The sequence below is a fragment of the Pristis pectinata genome, chromosome 22 (assembly GCF_009764475.1).
Source record: "Pristis pectinata isolate sPriPec2 chromosome 22, sPriPec2.1.pri, whole genome shotgun sequence".
Lineage (NCBI taxonomy): Eukaryota > Metazoa > Chordata > Chondrichthyes > Rhinopristiformes > Pristidae > Pristis > Pristis pectinata.
In genome coordinates this window covers 19,143,764-19,162,460 of record NC_067426.1, presented here as the reverse complement: position 1 = coordinate 19,162,460, position 18,697 = coordinate 19,143,764, and the positions used below count along the sequence as shown (strand labels likewise).

The 18,697-nt window shown below is 41.9% G+C and overlaps 1 protein-coding gene across 4 annotated transcripts in view; it reads left to right on the top strand.

Moving 5' to 3' along the window:
- LOC127581627 (hippocalcin-like protein 1) overlaps window positions 1-18,697 on the top strand; it is a 120,232-nt gene that overhangs the window by 86,284 nt on the left and 15,251 nt on the right. For all 4 annotated transcript variants that reach the window (XM_052036159.1, XM_052036161.1, XM_052036160.1 and 1 more), the window contains one exon: window positions 4,194-4,591. In XM_052036159.1, the coding sequence (XP_051892119.1) occupies window positions 4,214-4,591 (378 nt within the window). In that variant the 5' untranslated portion in view covers window positions 4,194-4,213. The remainder of the gene's footprint in view (window positions 1-4,193; window positions 4,592-18,697) is intronic.

Sequence of the window (18,697 nt, the reverse complement as noted above, 5' to 3'; positions counted from 1 at the left end):
CTACAATAATGACTTGTTAAACCATGAATTAATCATAAAAGTCGCGAGTCCATTGGTTTAATGTGCACATAAATCCAGGCAGGTGAATAGACTACATCCTATTCAATTAGTTTGTTCTGTGAACTGTATCTCAAAGTATAAGGAGCAACCAACAGAAAATCACAAATTTCATCTGCGCATAAAAATGCTGCTTAAATCCCAAGAAAGAATTCTACTGAAAGGAAAGGTACAAAGAATCTGAATTGTATGAACTCGTATAAATGCTCCAGAAATATGATACCACAGCAGAATTTCATTATTCATCACCATAGTAAAGGCTGGCCAACTCCTCCTCTGGCAGATACTGGAGACTGGCAAATAGTCAAATGGCTTTGTAATTCATCTGAAGACTGCCTTGGCAATGCACAATACCAAGGCACTTTGAAGAGGAAAAACAAGGCACAAGTTTTTCTTTTCAAATTTCCTTCACTTTCCCCCTAACTGTTTCCCTTCCCACAGATGCCACCTGTCCTGTTGAGTATTTCCATCGTTTTCTATTTCATTCCTTCCACTTCATGCTGCCTGGAATTTCCAGGGATAGCTTAGAGGGGTGAACCAGTGCTGATGCTCGAGAGGTGAAGGACAAGGCAACAATGGGAATGATCCAAGAAGGCAAATTCTCAACCCTCTTCAATTTCCTGTCTCTGAAGCAAGGGGTGGTCATTTGAGGGTGCCAGAAGAAGTTAATAAGCCTTGTACATGAGCATTGCTGACACTGAAGGTAGGTGAGGGGCCAGCAGGTACCAGGCTGCAAGGCAAGGATGTGAAGCTGAGGGGAAATGAGCAAGGGGGTTTCAACTTGCAAGGCAGTGGGTACCTGAGAAAGTCAGTGGAACAAGCCCTTGCAGCCTCTTCCAGGTGCATTATCTGGGTGCTCCTCTCAAAGTATTCCCTTTTCCAAGTGCAGCGTTGTGTGGTGAGAGGATGCATAGGAAGTGCATGCACACCTGAATCACCAAACTCATGCCCTCTAAGGCCTGCATAGACACAGCTCATTTGTATTTGGGCAATGAAGGACAGAAGCCAGTGAAGTTAGATGAATGGTTAAAAAATGAAACCTCAAACTATCTTAAATAAAAGAATACAATATGCAAAAGCAGTAATTACACAAAATGTACAATGGGACACAAGTTTACATCCTACAGTTACAATCAACAATTGACTGGCGTTGGCTGTTTGGCAACTGATGAGAGGAGGAATTTTGTGACTAACAAGTATTAGCCTCTTGTGATTTCATTGGGAATTCCAGTCAAATATACAGTATTCACAGGGAGATTCACCAATTTTTTTCTCTTTCAGCAACATTATTTTATATTTCTGTTCTGCCCAAGTTGATCCTCGCTCATCTCTTGCCCAAAACTCACTGTCTGAGCATCGCTTCCAGATAACGGATATTTGCATCTTTGTTAGCCACGGGTGAGATCTGGAAGAATGGAGGATGGCTAATGTTGTTCCCTTAAATGGCAAAAGGGATAAGCCAGGAAACTCTAGTCCAATGAGCCTTACGTCAGTAATGAGAACATTATTGAATAAATTTCTAAGGGATGGGGTTTATAGTCATTTGGAAAGGCAGAGACTGAAGAAGAGGAGTCAACATGGTTTTGTGCAGGGGAAATTCTGTCTCTCAAATCTGAATTTTTTTTTTGAGGTGGTAACTGAGAAAATTATAATTACAATACATGATTTACATGGACTTTAACATGGCACTTAACAAAGTCTTGTGCGATAGGCTGGTCGAGAAGGTTGGTGAACACGGGATCCAAGGTGTGGTGGCAAACGAGATCCAAAATTGGCTTGATGATAGGAGGCAGAGGGTAGTGGTTGAGGGGAGTTTTTCTGACTGGAAGTCAATAACCAGTGGCGTACGGAGGGATTGATGCTGAGACCTTTGTTGTTCATCATATAAATGACTTGGATGAGAATGTAGGTGGACTGATTAGTAATTTGCTGATGACGCCAAAAATTGGTGGAGTTGTAGATAATGAAGAAGATAGTGAAAGGATACAGAGGAACATGGCTCGGTTGAAAAGTTGGGTGGGGCAGTGGTAGATGGAATTTAATCTGGACAAGTGTGAGGTAACGCATTTTGGGATATCAAATTCCAACAGGACATGCACAGTAAACAGCAGGGACCTTCGGGTGCAAGTTCCTGTCTCCCTGAAGATTGAGACACTGGTGGATAGGATGGTGAAGAAGGTATTCTGCATGCTTGCCTTCATAGGCCAAGGCATTGAGTATAAGAGTTGGGGTGTCATGTTGCAGCTGTACAGTATTGTGTGCAGTTCTGGTCAGCACACTGCAGCATGTAGTTGCATTAGGGAGAATGAAAAAGAGATTCATTAGGATGTTGTCTGGAATGGAGGGCTGCAGTTATAAGGAGAGATTGGATTCTCGCTGGAATGTAGGAGGCTGAAGAGTGACCTTACAGAAGTTTATAAAATTATGAGGGGCATACACAGAGTAGATGGTGGGTCTTTTTCTGAGGGTGGGGTGTTCTAAAACTAGAGGGCATAGGTTTGAGGTGAGAGGGGAGAAACTTTAAAGGAGATCTGAGGGGCAAGTTTTTCCTGCATATGTTGGTGGTTATCTGGAACGAGCTGCCAGAGGAAATGCTAGAGGCATTTGGACAGGTACTTGGGTAGGGATGGAGTAGAAGGGTATGGGTCTAATGTGGGCAAATTAGATTAGCATAAGTAGACATGACAGTCACATGGACAAGTTAGGTCAAAGTCTCTTACTCTGTGACCTGCAGCAGACCTCCAGTGCCACCTGCCTGTCTTCAGAGTTTTCAGATGGCAAGCTGCTGAAACAGCATCTGAAGTCTGAGTGAACGGGGAGGAAAAGTGTGCATCTCCTTCACCAGTCTGATTGAAGGTGGTAAAGTTAGCACCCTGGCACCAGGGGGAGAAAAGTCCACGTAAGAGTGGGTGAACTCTATGACAGAAGAGGTGACCAAAGACAAAATGGATTGTGCTGGGTATAGGGGGTGGGGGTGAAGAAAAATGATGATTGGGGGGGGGGGGGATGGAAGACAACAAAAGTTCTAATAAATAGTGAAGTTAATTTTGTGGTGGGGGGTGCGGGGAAGAAAAATCTTCAATTACAATGTGAAGCAATGATACTTTTTTAAACAGCTAATCTTCAGTGCCAAAGGTTAATAGCCAATAATTAATACATCATTCTTAACCATGCTTAACTTTCAATTGTAACCCAGAAGGTTAAATCCTACTTTGGCAAGTGGCAGAGCAGCACAACTTTTATTTAATTACATTTTCCCTTTCATTTCAAGCTGCTCTCCTATTTACTATAAGGATGAACACCTCTTGGTTTAAGAAAGTAGAGGTTGATAAAAAGATTTTAAATGTTCTATTGCATTTTTCTACCTTGTCTAAAGAAAAAGAATGCACTTGAACTGCTGCAGATAATCAAACAAGTGGAATAATAGTTCCATTAGAATTTATGCTTGGAAGTGCAAAAAAAAATGCAGGAAACACTCAGTCCACCGATCACCTCAGGCTCCTGTCTCGCCATTCTACCTCTCCTCTTTTTACACTGGTTATTTTCCCTCTCCACACTCAATCCTGATGCAGGGTTTTGACCCTAGGTGTCAACTATTCCTCCCCTGCACCCCCCCCCCCCCACCCCGCCCCGACCACTGAGTCCCTCCAGTAGATTGTTTGTTACTCCAGATTCCAGCATCTGCAGTCTCGTGTGTCTCTAGGCAGTATCTGTGGAAAGAGAAGTGGAGATAATGTTTCAGATCTGTGACCCTTTGTCAGAACTTCACGATGTATCTGTGCTCAGTGTGAACATGAGGCATCATGTTGGTGGTTCAACCATGAGCAGTTCCTGTTCTAAGAATTAATACATCCCATTATTAAACATGCTTAACTGTCAATAGTAACTCAGAAGGTTAAATCCTACTTTTGCAACTGGCAGAGCAGCACAACTTTTGTATATCGTTTAACTACAGCAACCCTCTTACTTCAAGCAAGTAGGTTTGTTTCAGTTCAACTACCCAAACAATTGTCATTCTGAATAAATTGACACATGCCAGTTTGTACTGGGGGCTTCTGTGAATGTGTCTTCCAGGTGCAAGTAGACAAATGAACGTGAGTCGTGCTAAATATATTTCCTTTCCCCTTTTTCATCAGGTGTGACCACACGAGCCAAAATGGGTAAACAAAATAGTAAACTGCGTCCTGAAGTCCTTCAGGATCTTCGAGAAAACACTGAATTTACTGACCACGAGCTCCAGGAGTGGTACAAAGGATTCCTGAAAGACTGTCCAAGTGGAAATCTGACTGTTGAAGAATTTAAGAAAATATATGCAAATTTCTTCCCTTATGGAGATGCCTCCAAATTTGCTGAGCATGTGTTCCGCACCTTTGACACCAATGCTGACGGAACGATTGATTTCCGAGAATTTATTATTGCCCTGAGTGTCACCTCGCGTGGCAAGCTGGAGCAGAAATTGAAGTGGGCGTTCAGCATGTATGACCTGGATGGGAATGGGTACATCAGTCGGGATGAAATGCTGGAGATTGTCCAGGTATGGTTTCAACTCCTGTTCCATGCAGGAAATTTTAGGGATACAGGTGGTACAAAATGTAGCTCTACTTTATAGATGGTCAATCAAAGACTGAGGCTTGGGTTCTTTGCAGCTTGTTCTTTTCCATATTTTTGATGCCAACCTCTTGCATGATATTTCAATTTTCACAGCTTTTGGGGAAAGAGTAAGCTTGGTCTTCTCATTAAATCTACATTGAAGTGTGGGCATGACCTTGGTTTGTAAATCGTAGCTTGTGGAAGTCCTATTCTTTGTTTTGTTTCTAATATTTTAGTCCTTGCATTTCAAGTGGCTCCTACTTTTTGTTAGTGATGATAGGATTCCTCGCTTTGTCCCCAAGTAGGGTTGCAGACTTCATGAGCACTCTGGAGCCTGTTTTCATTCGTCCACTTCATGTATGTCTCGTCATAAAAGAGTGATGAAGAGTGTATTGAATTGCTTCCTTTTGAAGTTATTTTTGATGCTGTGAGTACGTGTATACACACACTAAATTGAATGTATCTTTTAAAATTGAATTAATCGTGTTGTCCTTATCAATGTTTGTAAATCCACTTTTGCCACCCAGAAACAATGCTGATTTCTCTCTAGGTGTTGAGGAGTACCTAGCAAAAAAAACCCAGTTACTGTTCCTCAATCTATTTCAGTCTCACTATCAAAGCAGGTCTTGTCACTGAGCTCTTCAGTGTTCAAGGTATGAGCCAGGGAACCACACTACTGTCCTGCAACAAGTGATGACGGATTGAACACTGCACAGAATTTGATGTTACTCCCCATGGCCAGTGTGTATGAGAACCCAGACTGAAAAGAAGTAAAAACTGCATAAAAATATTGCCCTATGCAGTCGAATTTCTAGTCAGTTGTTTTTCACATTTAAAAATATATCTTTGAATTAATTGAATTGTCAAGAGTAAACTGGTTTAATGTTTCTCTGGCTCCAAAGCACTGACTGACAACATTGTTTACTTCAGTGGATATTTCTCCATCTCTGCAAAGTCCAGTGAATAAATTGTAACTTAAATCCATATTTTAGTCCATATAAATATTGGTAAACAATCTTAATGTCCTCACATATAGAGGTTTCTCCATTCTGGGGTGAAGAAGCAGAAGAGAGTGTCCACTAGGAAGAAATAAATTATGCCAAAGTATCATGGGGCCAAGCAAGTTCTTCATAGATCCCGGCAGACCACTTCTCAATCTCTGCTCATCAGTTAATTCTCAGAGACCAATGCTCAGCAAAGAGTCTTCAGAGAATTTCAAAAATATGTTATGGCCAAGAATGTTGTTGATTTACTAATTTATTTCAAACGCTCTAAGTAATGATCTGCAACTTCCTTGAAATGATTTGCATCATTTTGTGTCCTTTGAAAACTGTTACCTTAACCAGTGGCCTCCAGGATGGGATGCACAAGTTTCCTGGGACCATACCTCTGCACTCCCACTAGCACAAGCATTGGTGTGAAACTGGTCTAAACAGTTGAGTAGACAGCAATGCAAAAAGAAGGAAACTAGACACAAGACTTCCATTTGTACCTCTCTCATCCCAGTGACCTAAGGCAGAACAAAAAGAAAATTAGCAGCTATTATTCATTACTAAAGAGCAGTTAATCAAATCATATTTTTAACAGGTAACAATGCAGCCTTTTTTTTTTTGATGGTCTGACAGTGCCCTGTGGGTCTGAGAAGTGTGACCCCTGTTAACACAGGCATCCAGATTATGATTATTATGCTTTCTGCAAAAGAAATTCAAAGCCAACATGAAAATGAATGAGGAATCAATCAAATTATTAATTCTGATAATGGATTGCCTCCAAGTCATCGACAAGCATACCCAGTACAAGAGAAACAAAGTAAGCAGCCTATCTCACCTGGGATACAACTACTGATGTTACATTCCAAGCCCCACAATAGTGACAAGCTGGCAATTCCTATTTGAAAAGAATGTAGGTTTTTATTTATACTATTTAAAATCTCAAACCATGAGATCTCCCATTTTAGTCATCTGTAACAGGATATATTGTCTGTTGACGTACATGCTCCATGGACTACGTAGTCTTGTCTAATTTCGTATTTCTCTCTTGTTCAGAATAAACACCCAAAGTAAGTATCTCCATAGTTATTGGTATGTTTACCATAATAAGGATTTACATTAAGTGAAAAGAAAAAGACTGAACTCCCACATACACTACAGCTGGAAAATAAATTGATTACAGATCTGGTTGTCATGTTGCAACATACTATTTCCACATTAAGAAGTGCTGTCGTTATTCTGCCTACTCCTGTGCATCTTGGTGTGATTCTGACACGTTTAAATATTAATCTCACTGCTACGTTGCTGTAGGATGTGGGTGTTGGGCTTTGTATTTCCTCGAGCACTGAATGCACAATTCTTTTTCAGAGTGATCCCATTTTTCATTGCACACAAGGCATTGGGATTGAAGAGTTACTTTCAGTAGGCTCCAGTAGTTGATATCTTCCCATTTCATGTATCTGTCTTGTTGATGAAATGACACCAAAGGACATTCATTGTTTCCTCGCCTCATTTCCATTTGTGGGACCTTGCTTTACACACCTTGGGAATCACTACAAAGGAGCAGGGGCCAAATGTAATTTAAAGTCTTTCAACAGTTTGACACATCCTGAAAATGGGGCATTTTCATATCCTTTCACATTCTCTCACAACTGTGCAGGCCACTCAGCCCCCTGAATCTGCCAGTTTTTGAAGCACTGCTTGTTGCTCTCACTCTCTGTTTTATGCCTGTCAAATACCCCCGATATTCCTACCACCCACACTAGGAGGTAATTTACAGTAGCCAATCAGCCACCCAGCATGTCTTTGAGTTGCAGAAGAAATCCGAACACTAGGGGGAAACCCATGCAGACATGGGAAGAAAGTGAAAACTCCACACGGACAGAGGCCAGGATAGACCTGAGGTCACTGGAGCTGAGAGGCAGAAACCCTATCTGCTCACACTCACCGACCAGTTTTAATATCTGTGACTAAACATAATATTTATTTTTGGTGATAGGAATCGTATCAATTCAGTTGAAGTAAAACACAGTGAGAATTAAATTCCTTTCACCACATCAAAAGGTTTGTTTTTATTTAGCAATGAAAAGCAGTGAGTGTCTGTCTTGGAGACCAACAAAGCCCAAGTGATTCACTGGATTTATCACAGTCTCCAGCAGCTGCGGAGAAAGTAAGCTCGTGTTAATCTATCCAAAATATCAATGCAGTAAACAGACAGCAGGTTGATGCACTTATCTTTCTTGATCAGCCTTCAATAATAATCTGTTTATTTGTTAGCTGTCCAGGAAAACAGCATATTTATTGAATGCCAAAATAATGAGGCTGCTAAGGAATTAGTATGTTTAGTCAGTCTGACTGATCCAAGAAATTGAAGAGCAATGACAAAGGATTTTGAAAGAACCACATTTATTTTCTTCTCTGAAGCTGGCATGATTACGTTGGGCTGAATGGCCTCCTTCCACACTGTGAATCTCTGACTATGTGCTGATGTCCCTTGTGTAGGAAGAATTACAATACTGAATCAAGTCCAGATCCAGGCTGCTTATTCTAAGTCCCTTTTTAAACATAGATAATCTAGAACTTGGCAATGATCTTCCAATTGAATCACTAAGTAAATGAGTTATTTTGAAAGGAATTTTGTTCCATATTTCTATGAGGAGTCTTGAAGGGGTGAATGCAGAGCATATTTCCTCTGAAGGAATAATCTGGAACTGGAAGTTATTATTTAAAAACAAATGGACCACGCCTTAAGACATATCACAGATTTTTCTGTAGTTCACGAGTCTTTGGAAATCTCATCCTCAAGGGTAGTGGAAGCAGAGTCTTGAATATTTTTAAGATAGAGGTAAGATACCTAATGGTCATGGGTCAATGTAGGTAGACTGGAATATGGAGCTGAGGTTACACTCCAACCAGCCAGGACCTGTATGGCAGAGCAGGCTCAAGGCAGTTAGGTCCACTCCTAATTCATAAATGTGAAAGTCGCACTGCAATAATCAGTGCAATATTAACTGGTGCAGGTATTAAAGCTGGTGTTAGTGTTGAAGGCCACTGTGATGAAAAAATCTCCAAATGAATTTCTCAGATCTTGTATGATCACCGTAAACCTCCAGTTAGAACTGGTTGAGGCAAAAGATTAATAATAAGTGTAACCACATGCCATATTTTGCAGACAATCCAAAGGAATCAAGTCTCTCTTCAGCTACATTGCATTACACAAATCTTGACCATATGTGATTTATCAAATAACTAATAGTTGAAATTCAAAATGAACTGGAGTTCCTCCTTGTCAAACTTTATGGGAATGACTAACCAGAATAAGTTTGGCTGTTTTGTCAAATCTAACCATTGTGCCATTTATTTTAATTTCCTGGCTAATTAGGAATGAGTATGGACACCAAATAAGCTATACTTATGGATATCATGTGTTCTGAATTATCATTTTCTCTTTTTGTTGGCTGGGTTCCTTTGGCCTGCCATTTGTTGCCTTGTCTTCGAATGTTAACTATAAAACTAAAATGTTAACTAATAAAGTTTGACCTCATAATTTCTGTTTGGAAGCTTGAATTGCACATGGTTTTTCTTGGAAGATGTTCTTCTTTCATGGTTCTTCTTGGATAATTTTGCAAGAACATAACAAAAGAAATTGCAGGATTAAGTCATATGGCCCCCTGCCCTTGCTTCCCTCACTTCCCTGACCCTGCCCAAGCCTGCTCTGTCATTCGGTAAGATCATTGGCTGAACTGATCTTGGCCTTGGTTGCTCATTGTTTTCTTTTCTCCATAAACTTTAACTCCCCTGCAGACTAAAAATGTCATTCTTGCTCTTGAATATGTTGCATGATTAGACTTTCATTGCATCAGAGAATACAGAAGATTGACTATGCTCTGGGAAAAGAAATTCCTCCTTATCTGCTCCTTTTTAAATAGGTGACTCCATGTCTCCTAGTCCTAGCTTGCCCTATGAGGGAAAACATCCTCTCAGCATCTACACTATCAAGCTCCACAATCTCATCTTTTGAAAGTATCACCTCTCATTCTTAATTTAATGAATATGGATGGGTCCTTTCTTCATAACTCCTTCATCCCTGGAATTATCCAAGTGAACCTTCTCTGAACTGCCTCCAAGACAAGTATATCCCTCCTGTACAAAGGTATGGTTTTACCATTGTCCTGTACAGTTTAAGCAAGACTCCCCTACTTTTATATTCTCATCTCTCCAGAAAAGGACAATACATTTGTTTTCCTAATCATTTGTTGCATTTGCCAACTTTGTATTTTATGTACAAGGCACCCAAATCCCTCTATAAAAGATCATTTCATTGTCTTGTTCCATTAACCAATGCTTTTCTCCTGTTCCTACTAAAATAATCTCACAATTCACCACATTATGTACCATCTGCCGCATTTTTGTTCACTTTCTATCGCTTTGCACTTTGTATCCTCTAGTTACTTTCCCATCTGTCTTGTATTGTCAAAAAAATCCCTTTATTTCTGTCATTAATATAAATTGTAAATAGCCAAGACCCTAGTAATGATCACTGTACACCTCTCAGTGATAACATAACAACCTTAAAATAACCCACTTACTCTGACTCTGCTTTCTGTTAGTTAGCCAGTCCTCATTAAATGCTGCTGCTTTTTGCCTGATGCCATGACCTCTTGCTTTATGTAGGACTCTCGGGTAGTTTCTTGTCAAAAAGCAATCACCTACTGGTTCTTCATCCACTCTGCTTGTTACTTCTTCACATCATTCTTTTCCTCTTGTACAACCATTCTCACTCTGCTTCATTTTCTTATTTTGTATATGCCCCATTGGTACTTCCTAAATAATGGATTCCTGCTTCATTTTCTTATTTTGTATATGCCCCATTGGTACTTCCTAAATAATGGATTCCAGCCTTTTTTCCAGTGAAGGATGTTAGGCCAGCTGACAAATGGTTTCCTGCTTGTCTCCCTCTTCTTGGATTTTCAGTTTTCCAATATGGTGAACCTATCCAAAATCTGGAACTTCAGCAGATCACAACCAATGTATCCACTACCCTGGGCATCCACTTAAAGACCACAGGATGCAGTTCATTCGGTCTAGCAAAGTTGTCAACCTGTAGTCCAGTTAGTTTTGCATAGTTTTTCTTTAGTTTTAGTGATTAATTTTCTCCTTCCCTTTTTGCTCCTGGATTTTCTTTACTTTTATTGGAATGCTTTTAGTGTCACTTTCTCTAAATAGGATACAAAACATTTGTTCAAAATCTCTGCCTTTTCCTTGTTTTACATTATCAATTCCTCTCGGACACCAATGCATTTCTTATCTACTATCTTCCATTTTACAGATTTGTAGAAAGCCCTTGCTGTTTGTTTGTATATCGTTGCCATTTTATTCTCCTACTCTCTCTCGTGATCTTTTTCACCATCCCTTATTCACTTTTAAAATTTTCTCAATCTTTGTATACTTTTTTTCCCAAATTATTACCATTCTTAGCTGTCTTTATCCTCTAATTACTGACTCAAACTCACTTTTCTTTATTGCCTGTCCCCTCATTGTGAATATTGCAAATGAATTTTATCCAGATATCAACATGCTAACCTGTTCCAACAGGAGGCAGAGGATGGTAGCCAGGAAGTATATTAATGTAGTACCGTAATGAAGTAAGATTAATATGGGATTATTGTTAATGGATGGTTGGTGCAGACTCAGTAGGCTGAAAGGCCTCTTTCTATGATGCATCTTCATGGCTCTAAGCTCCAAGTATATGTGTTCTAAGCCAAAGGATACAATGCCCTCTTGTTAGTGTCCATGTGCTTGGCCTTGCCATGAGCAGCTGGTTTATTTTCCCTGAAACCCACTTGGGAATTATCAACTGCATCTATTCATTGAAACATTGTAGGCAACTGTGTTAATCAAATGTGTACCTTTTCCATTTTCATGATTGTAACATTGGTGTCCAATTTACTATCGCCTTATTTCCGTGCTAGAGCACTAAATGGTTTTATATTGAGCAATTCCATATCCTCTGCTAGAAAAGCAGCATAGCATTTCCTAGACAAATGTGTGAATCTGCAGCAAGTGCCCTCTACCACATAATCTCACGGACTCATTTTGCATGACTTTTTAAGACCTCTCACAAGATTTCAATGCAAAGTCTTATAAGTTGATGGAAATCCTCATGAAGATCCAATGTATGTGTAACAAAAAAAATCTTTTTGCAGATCCTGTAATGGACAGCAATGGACACATTGGGAAATAATTCTTCACTACCTTATGACATAAGAAGTTTGAATCATGGAAAGGCCATTCAGCCCCTCATCCCAGCTCTGTCTTTCCATAAGATTATGCGTGATCTTTTACCTCAGCATCACTTTCCTATACCCGTATCGCTTGATTCTCTTAAGTCTAAAAATTCATCAATCTCTATCGTAAATAAAGTCAGTGACCAAGCTTCCACAGTCTTCTTGGGCAGAAAATTGGGTAGAAAAGAGCCACCTTCCGGTTGAAGGAGCTTCTTTGCATTTCTGTCCTGAATGACCAATCACTTGCTTTGAGACTCTGGCTCCTGGTTTAAGGCACCCCAGCCAAGGGAAACATCAATTCTAAATCTATTCTGACAAGCCCAATAAAAATTCTGTACACTTCAATGAGATCACCTCCCATTCTTCTAAGCTCAAGTACAGGTCAGGTTTGCTTTAGTTCTTGCTGTTTGATAAACATGATATCCCAGAAATCAATCTGGTGAATCTTCACCATACTCATTATGTCATAAGGATCTCCTCCCTAAGGTAAGGAGACTCAACCTGTACACAATATTCCAGATGCCATCTCGCCAGGACATTACATAATTGGAGCAAGACATTTCTATACTTGTACCCAAATCCTCTTGCAATACAGGCCAGCATACAGTTTCCCTTCCTATTTACTTGCTGTACCTGCATGTTAACTTTTAGAGAGTTGTGTACACCTGGGTCGCTTTGAACATCAACACCATTCAGTCTCTCAACATTTTTTTTTGTGCCAACGTGGATGACATCACATTTCTCCAGATTATATTCCATCTTTTATACTGTTGCCCATTCATTTTGCTTGCCCATATCCCCCTGAAGCCCCTTAGCATCCTATTGTACCTCAGAGGGTTTTTGGACTGTACTAGCAAGAAATAGAAACGGGAGCACCACTTACTAAGCTCGTTGCCAATTGGATCTGGATCTTAGCTCCATTTCCCACCTGTACTCATAGCCTTTGATTTCCCCTATAATCCAATGATTTGTAGCATGAGATGTGGGGAAGAGTACAGAACAATCAACGACAACAATGCCGCACAACCACATGCAATGCTGTATTAATTATTTAGAGTGCTGGGGAGACTGCTTTCAAATACTCTGTACAGGACTGAACTCTCTACCTAAAGGAAGGATGTGTTCACAATACAGTGAGTTTACCAGATTGATACCTGGGATCACACATTTGTCATATGAGGAGACATTAAATGTACTATGCCTACACTCTATTGAGTTAAGAAGAATGAAAAGAGATCTGATTGGAACTTAAAAATTCTTAAGGGACCTGACAGGATAGATGTGGAGTTGATGTTTCCTCTGGCTGCAGTGTATAGGGATGTGAAGAAATTCCTTCCACCAACTGGTGGTGAATCTTTGGCATACGCTACACAAGGATGGCAGGGATTCGGTTGCTGGATATTTTCAATACAGAAATCAATAAACTTTCAATACATATGTTCCATAGGGAGTTGCCAGGGTCGTGGATGAAAAGCAGGAAAGTGGTGCTAAAGTATAAAATCAGCTGTGAATTTGAAAGGCACATTAGACGTGATGCTGAATGGCCTATTCTTGTGTTATCATGCATTAAGTAATGTACAAGCTTCAGTGCCTCATTTTAACATTTTCTCCTCCTTCCTCATTTAAAAAAAATGGTGAAACCTGGTGCCAACTTTGTTCAAGTTCAATGCTTGAAAGGAAATGATCACCAGAGAATGGGTGTGTTGTGTCTCAAAGGAGTGGAAATATTAATGTTATTCATTTCACTGTAGAATAAGCCATTAAACTGTTCAATAATTTATTCTGGTGATTTTTTTCTCAGCAAACTGTAAGAAATAAGAAAAATGTAAATTTACAGTTTAAGCTGAATAATTTAAGTAGTGAAGCAGTTATTTGAAATGATTTAATTTAATTGAATTTGCATAACCATTTAACTTGGAATTTATTTTCTAATATATTTCCCCAGCTTTTGCCAGTTATTTCTGAGTCATTTGCCACTTATACTTTGTAAACGTTTATATTCTGTTTGATTTTTATTGAACTGACATGTCTCTTTATGGTGTCTGAATTCTCAGTGGAATGTCTGAAACATTGTGCATACATTGCACCAGACCTTCAAATTCATCCATGGTGCAAGTGGATAAGGAGACCCCAAGACTAAATGATGTATTTGGTTTAATGTTGGTCTTTCAACTCTGGGATGGGCTCAGACCAAACCTGGGTGCAAACATAGCATAGTTTATGGGCTGCGAGACTGACATTTGATGGCCTTTTTAGGGTCATTTAGGAAGTAGGTTAGGACCTTCCAATCTATCACGCACAACAAAAACTGTAGCTCACTTGGTAGTGACTGAACTATGCTGGAGGTTCCAAAGGGAGCTGCCAGTATTCAGCCATTTGCACTAATGTCCTAGGCTTTGGCAGATCTGCTTCAACATGAGAACTTACTGATGGATGTCACCGCATCTGAAAACCTGTTCTGAGGCTCGAGTCCAGTGGTAGAGTCGAGCTATTCAGAACTGGCACAAGATTATTAACCTCTTGTCTGAATGAGAATTCTCATCCAACAGAACTTGGAAGGTGATTTTTTTTTAATCATCATATTTTCAGTTTAGTGGTTTTAATAAATTTTGTGATTTTTGTACTTTATTTTTCCATTAATTTTTAATTAACTTCAATAGATATTTACATGTCTCACACTAGAGAAATTTAAAAATTAAATTTCCTGACAGCTTTGACAAAAGCTCAAATGCCCTAGCTGTGCCTTCTGTCCAAGCCTATCAGGGTATTTCAGGGCTTTGGAACTAAATAAGCCCCAGAAATAAGGAACTAAACTCCAGGATCCAAAGATCCATTGAGGCACCACCAGACCTATACTGGTGAATACAGGCATGAAGTGAGTACAGTCGGCCTGGTCCAATAAGATTTGTCCCACTGATTATTAACATTTTTAAAGTCTGGACAGAGGGTTCAAAATTGGTTCAGTCAGTGGTCCTGCAATGTGCTTTGGCCTGAAATCACTGAGAGCTCTAACTGCTTTATAACTATCTTGGAAGCATTCATTGTTCACACTGAACCATCAGTATGCATTATAAATTGTGGGCAAACTGCCCATAATCAAGATTTACTCCTTACCAAATACTTAGAAAATGATCTCTGAACACCTGAAATAGAAATAATGTAGATGCATAAATACAGAATTCACACCAAAAAGTTGAAAGACAACCAGCAAAAGACTGAGGCACATTAGCATCTGTGCAAGTGCTGGTTTACAAGAGTTTTTGTTCTGTCTTTGCCTTTTCTGACATTGTGACTGAATCTTCTGTCTAATTTCTGTAATGAAGTATGCTTCAGTGAGTGCAGCTTTTATTTCTAGTTTAAAGAGGACTGTGTCCTTGGGGGATACATTAACAGTCCAATCATCTGCATCTTTAACTAAGCCTTTATTGACCCTTTAATCCTGAAGTGTAATTTAGTATTGCTAATGTTACATCTTTTAATGATGTACCATCTCATGGGAAGGTACATCCTTCCTTGGTATTGAGTCTTAAACTGCACATACTGCCCCAGATGTGCTTTCATCAAAGCCCTGTACAATTGCAGCAAGACCTTTTTAATCCAACTTCCATGCACTGAAGACTAACTTACCATTTGTCTTCCTAATTGGTTGCTATATCTGCACACTAACTTCTTCAAACCAGAAACCAACAATCTCCTGTGAACCAACATTTGCAAGTTTTTGTCCATTTTAAAAAGAAAGTGACATGGAAATTGTCAATGTAATTTTCCTGGAGTGGTCTGCAATAACAACCATTTCCAGATTGTCTTGCATCACTCCAGAAATTTGGTATGAGCGTGCAATGTGTGTGGGAGAGTGGTCCTTTATTTGTGATGCCCCTTGGTCTCAAAAATTGCTAGGCATGCAACAGTGACTCACTGGCACAAATGGGCACTTTGCAAATGGTGTGATTTTGATGTTGAACAAACAATGGGACCTGCTCCATTGCAAGTTTAAGGGATTGTCAATACCTGGGCAAATCTTTCCCCAAATTACTAAATGCAGCCTTGCAGAATTATCAATCAAAATGGCAATGTAAAAGAATAGATTATTTGTTTTAGTCCCAATGGGAATCTTGAGAGGTATTAAGTTGAGAAATGAAGAATAATGTTAGTACCATCATGGACATGAAAGAATGAAAAACTTGCAGATATAAAATGCCTTTTATGTGTCAAAATGTTTCAAATTGCTTTATAGCCAATTGTCACGTGTTGTCACATAGGCTGGCATAAGAACCAATTTGTACACAGTGTAGCAACTCACCATCCGAGCAAGCGAACCGGCTCGGCGGTCGGGTCGCGCGTTGTCAGAGCGGCGAGGCCCAAGGTAGCGTTGGGCCTTCGTCTTCCCTGAGCAACAGGGAGAACCTGCGCGTGGGAAAAGTTTGATGACGTAGTATATACGTCATTTCCGTTTTCAGTGGGCGGGAACTGTTCCTCTTAAAAGGCCCACGCAAGGCGGGAAAATAAATCATTTCTTGTTCTGCAGCCCACCGACTAGTATCTTGCTTTCACATCGCGGTAGCAGCCGCTACATTGGTGACCCCGACGGTCCAAACAGATTTTGGACCCGCACAATGGACGACAATGCAGCAGCCAACGCAGTGGCACTCAAGCTGCCCACCTTTTGGATGCTTCAGCCCAGCGTCTGGTTCGACCAGGCTGAAGCACAATTCCAACTTCAGCAGATCACCTCCGACTCCACGAAGTACTACCACGTGGTCAGCTCTCTGGACCAGGAGACAGCCGCCCAGGTCAGAGACTTCATCCAGTCTCCTCTGGAGGAGGATAAGTACCCGGCTTTCAAAGACCACCTTATTCGGACCTTTGGCCTCTCCCGTTGCGAGCGCGCCGCCCACCTGCTTCATCTGGACGGCCTGGGGGACAGATTCCCATCGGCCCTAATGAACAAGATGCTGGCCTTGGCTGAGGGACACAAGCCTTGCCTAATGTTCGAACAGGCCTTCCTCGAACAACTACCCGATGACATTCACCTGCTGTTGGCCAACGCCGATTTCAGCAACCCACATGAGGTAGCTGCCCGGGCAGATGTCCTGTGGAAGGCCAAACGTGAGAGCGGGTCATCCATTGGCTAAATTGCCAGGCCGCGAGCCCAGCGCCTACCTAAACCAGTCCCAGCAACCGAGCGACCACACCCCAGAAACACAGACAACGACACTGGTGACCAGCTGTGTTCCTACCATCAGAGGCGGGGCGCGGAGGCCCGTTGATGCCGCCCACCCTGCAAGTTTCAGGGAAACGCCAGGGCCAGCCGCCGCTGATGGCTACGACGGCTGGCCGCCAACACAGCCTCCTATTCGTTCGGGACAAGCAGTCCGGGCGTCGTTTCCTCGTCGATAATGGAGCAGAGGTCAGTATTTTACCCCCGATCGGCCACAACACTCGTAACAGGCAAAAAGGTCCTATACTCAATGCCGCTAAGGGCACAACAATATGGACCTTTGGTACCCATACAGTTCAATTACAATTCAGCGACAGCCATTTTACCTGGAACTTTACCCTTGCCGCCATTGCCCGGCCACTCCTGGGAGCCGATTTCCTTCGGGCCCACAGCCTGTTAGTCAACCTGCGAGGGAAGCGGCTAGTGCACTCCAGAACTTTCCAAACCTACCCCCTGGGAGAAGCCAGACTACCAGCCCTGCACCTGGACTCCGTTCCCCTGTCTGGCAACGAGTTCACCAAGCCCCTAGCGGAGTTCCCATTGGTTTTGGCACCTCAGTTTACAAATTCGATGACCAAACACAGGGTGCAGCACCACATCATTACCACAGGGCCACCCCTTCATGCCCGAGCATAACGACTGCCTCCAGACAAGCTCCGCCTGGCAAAGGAAGAGTTCCGCCGCATCGAGGAGCTGGGGATTGTTCGCAGGTCAGACAGCCCCTGGGCCTCCCCCCTGCACATGGTCCCCAAATCCACCGGTGGGTGGAGGCCCTGCGGCGACTACCGCAGGCTGAGTGACGCCACCACCCTGGACCGCTACCCCATCCCTCATATCCAGGACTTCGCGGCGAACCTACACGGGGCCCAAGGTGGACCTCGTCCGGGGATACCACCAAATCCCGGTCCACCCTGACGACGTCCCCAAAACTGCGCTTATCACTCCATTTGGCCTCTTCGAATTCCTTCGAATGCCGTTCGGCCTTAAGAACGCAGCGCAGACTTTCCAGCGGCTGATGGACACGGTAGGCCGAGACCTGGACTTTGTATTCATTTACTTAGATGACATACTATTCGCCAGCCGTGACCGCCAAGAACACCTTTCCCACCTCTGCCAACTGTACTCCTGTCTCCGTGATTTCAGCCTCACTATCAACCTGGCCAAGTGCCAATTCGGACTTGATTCTATCGATTTCCTCGACCACAGAATCACCAACGAAAGAGCAACACCCCTACCCGCCAACGTAGACGCTATCCGCCATTTTGCCCATCCCAACACGGTCAAATGCCCCCAGGAATTCCTGGGGATGGTCAACTTTTACCATCGGTTCATCCCTGCAGCAGCCCGTATCCTGCGCCCTTTGTTCTCGCTGATGTCTGGCAAGGGCAAGGACATCGCCTGGAACGACGAGGCTGCGGCTGCCTTCGTTAAGGCCAAGGATGCCCTGGCAGATGCCGCAATGCTGGTACACCCTAGGACAGACGTCCCAACAGCCCTCACGGTGGACGCATCCAACACCGAGGTTGGTGGAGTACTGGAACAACTAATCGAAGGCC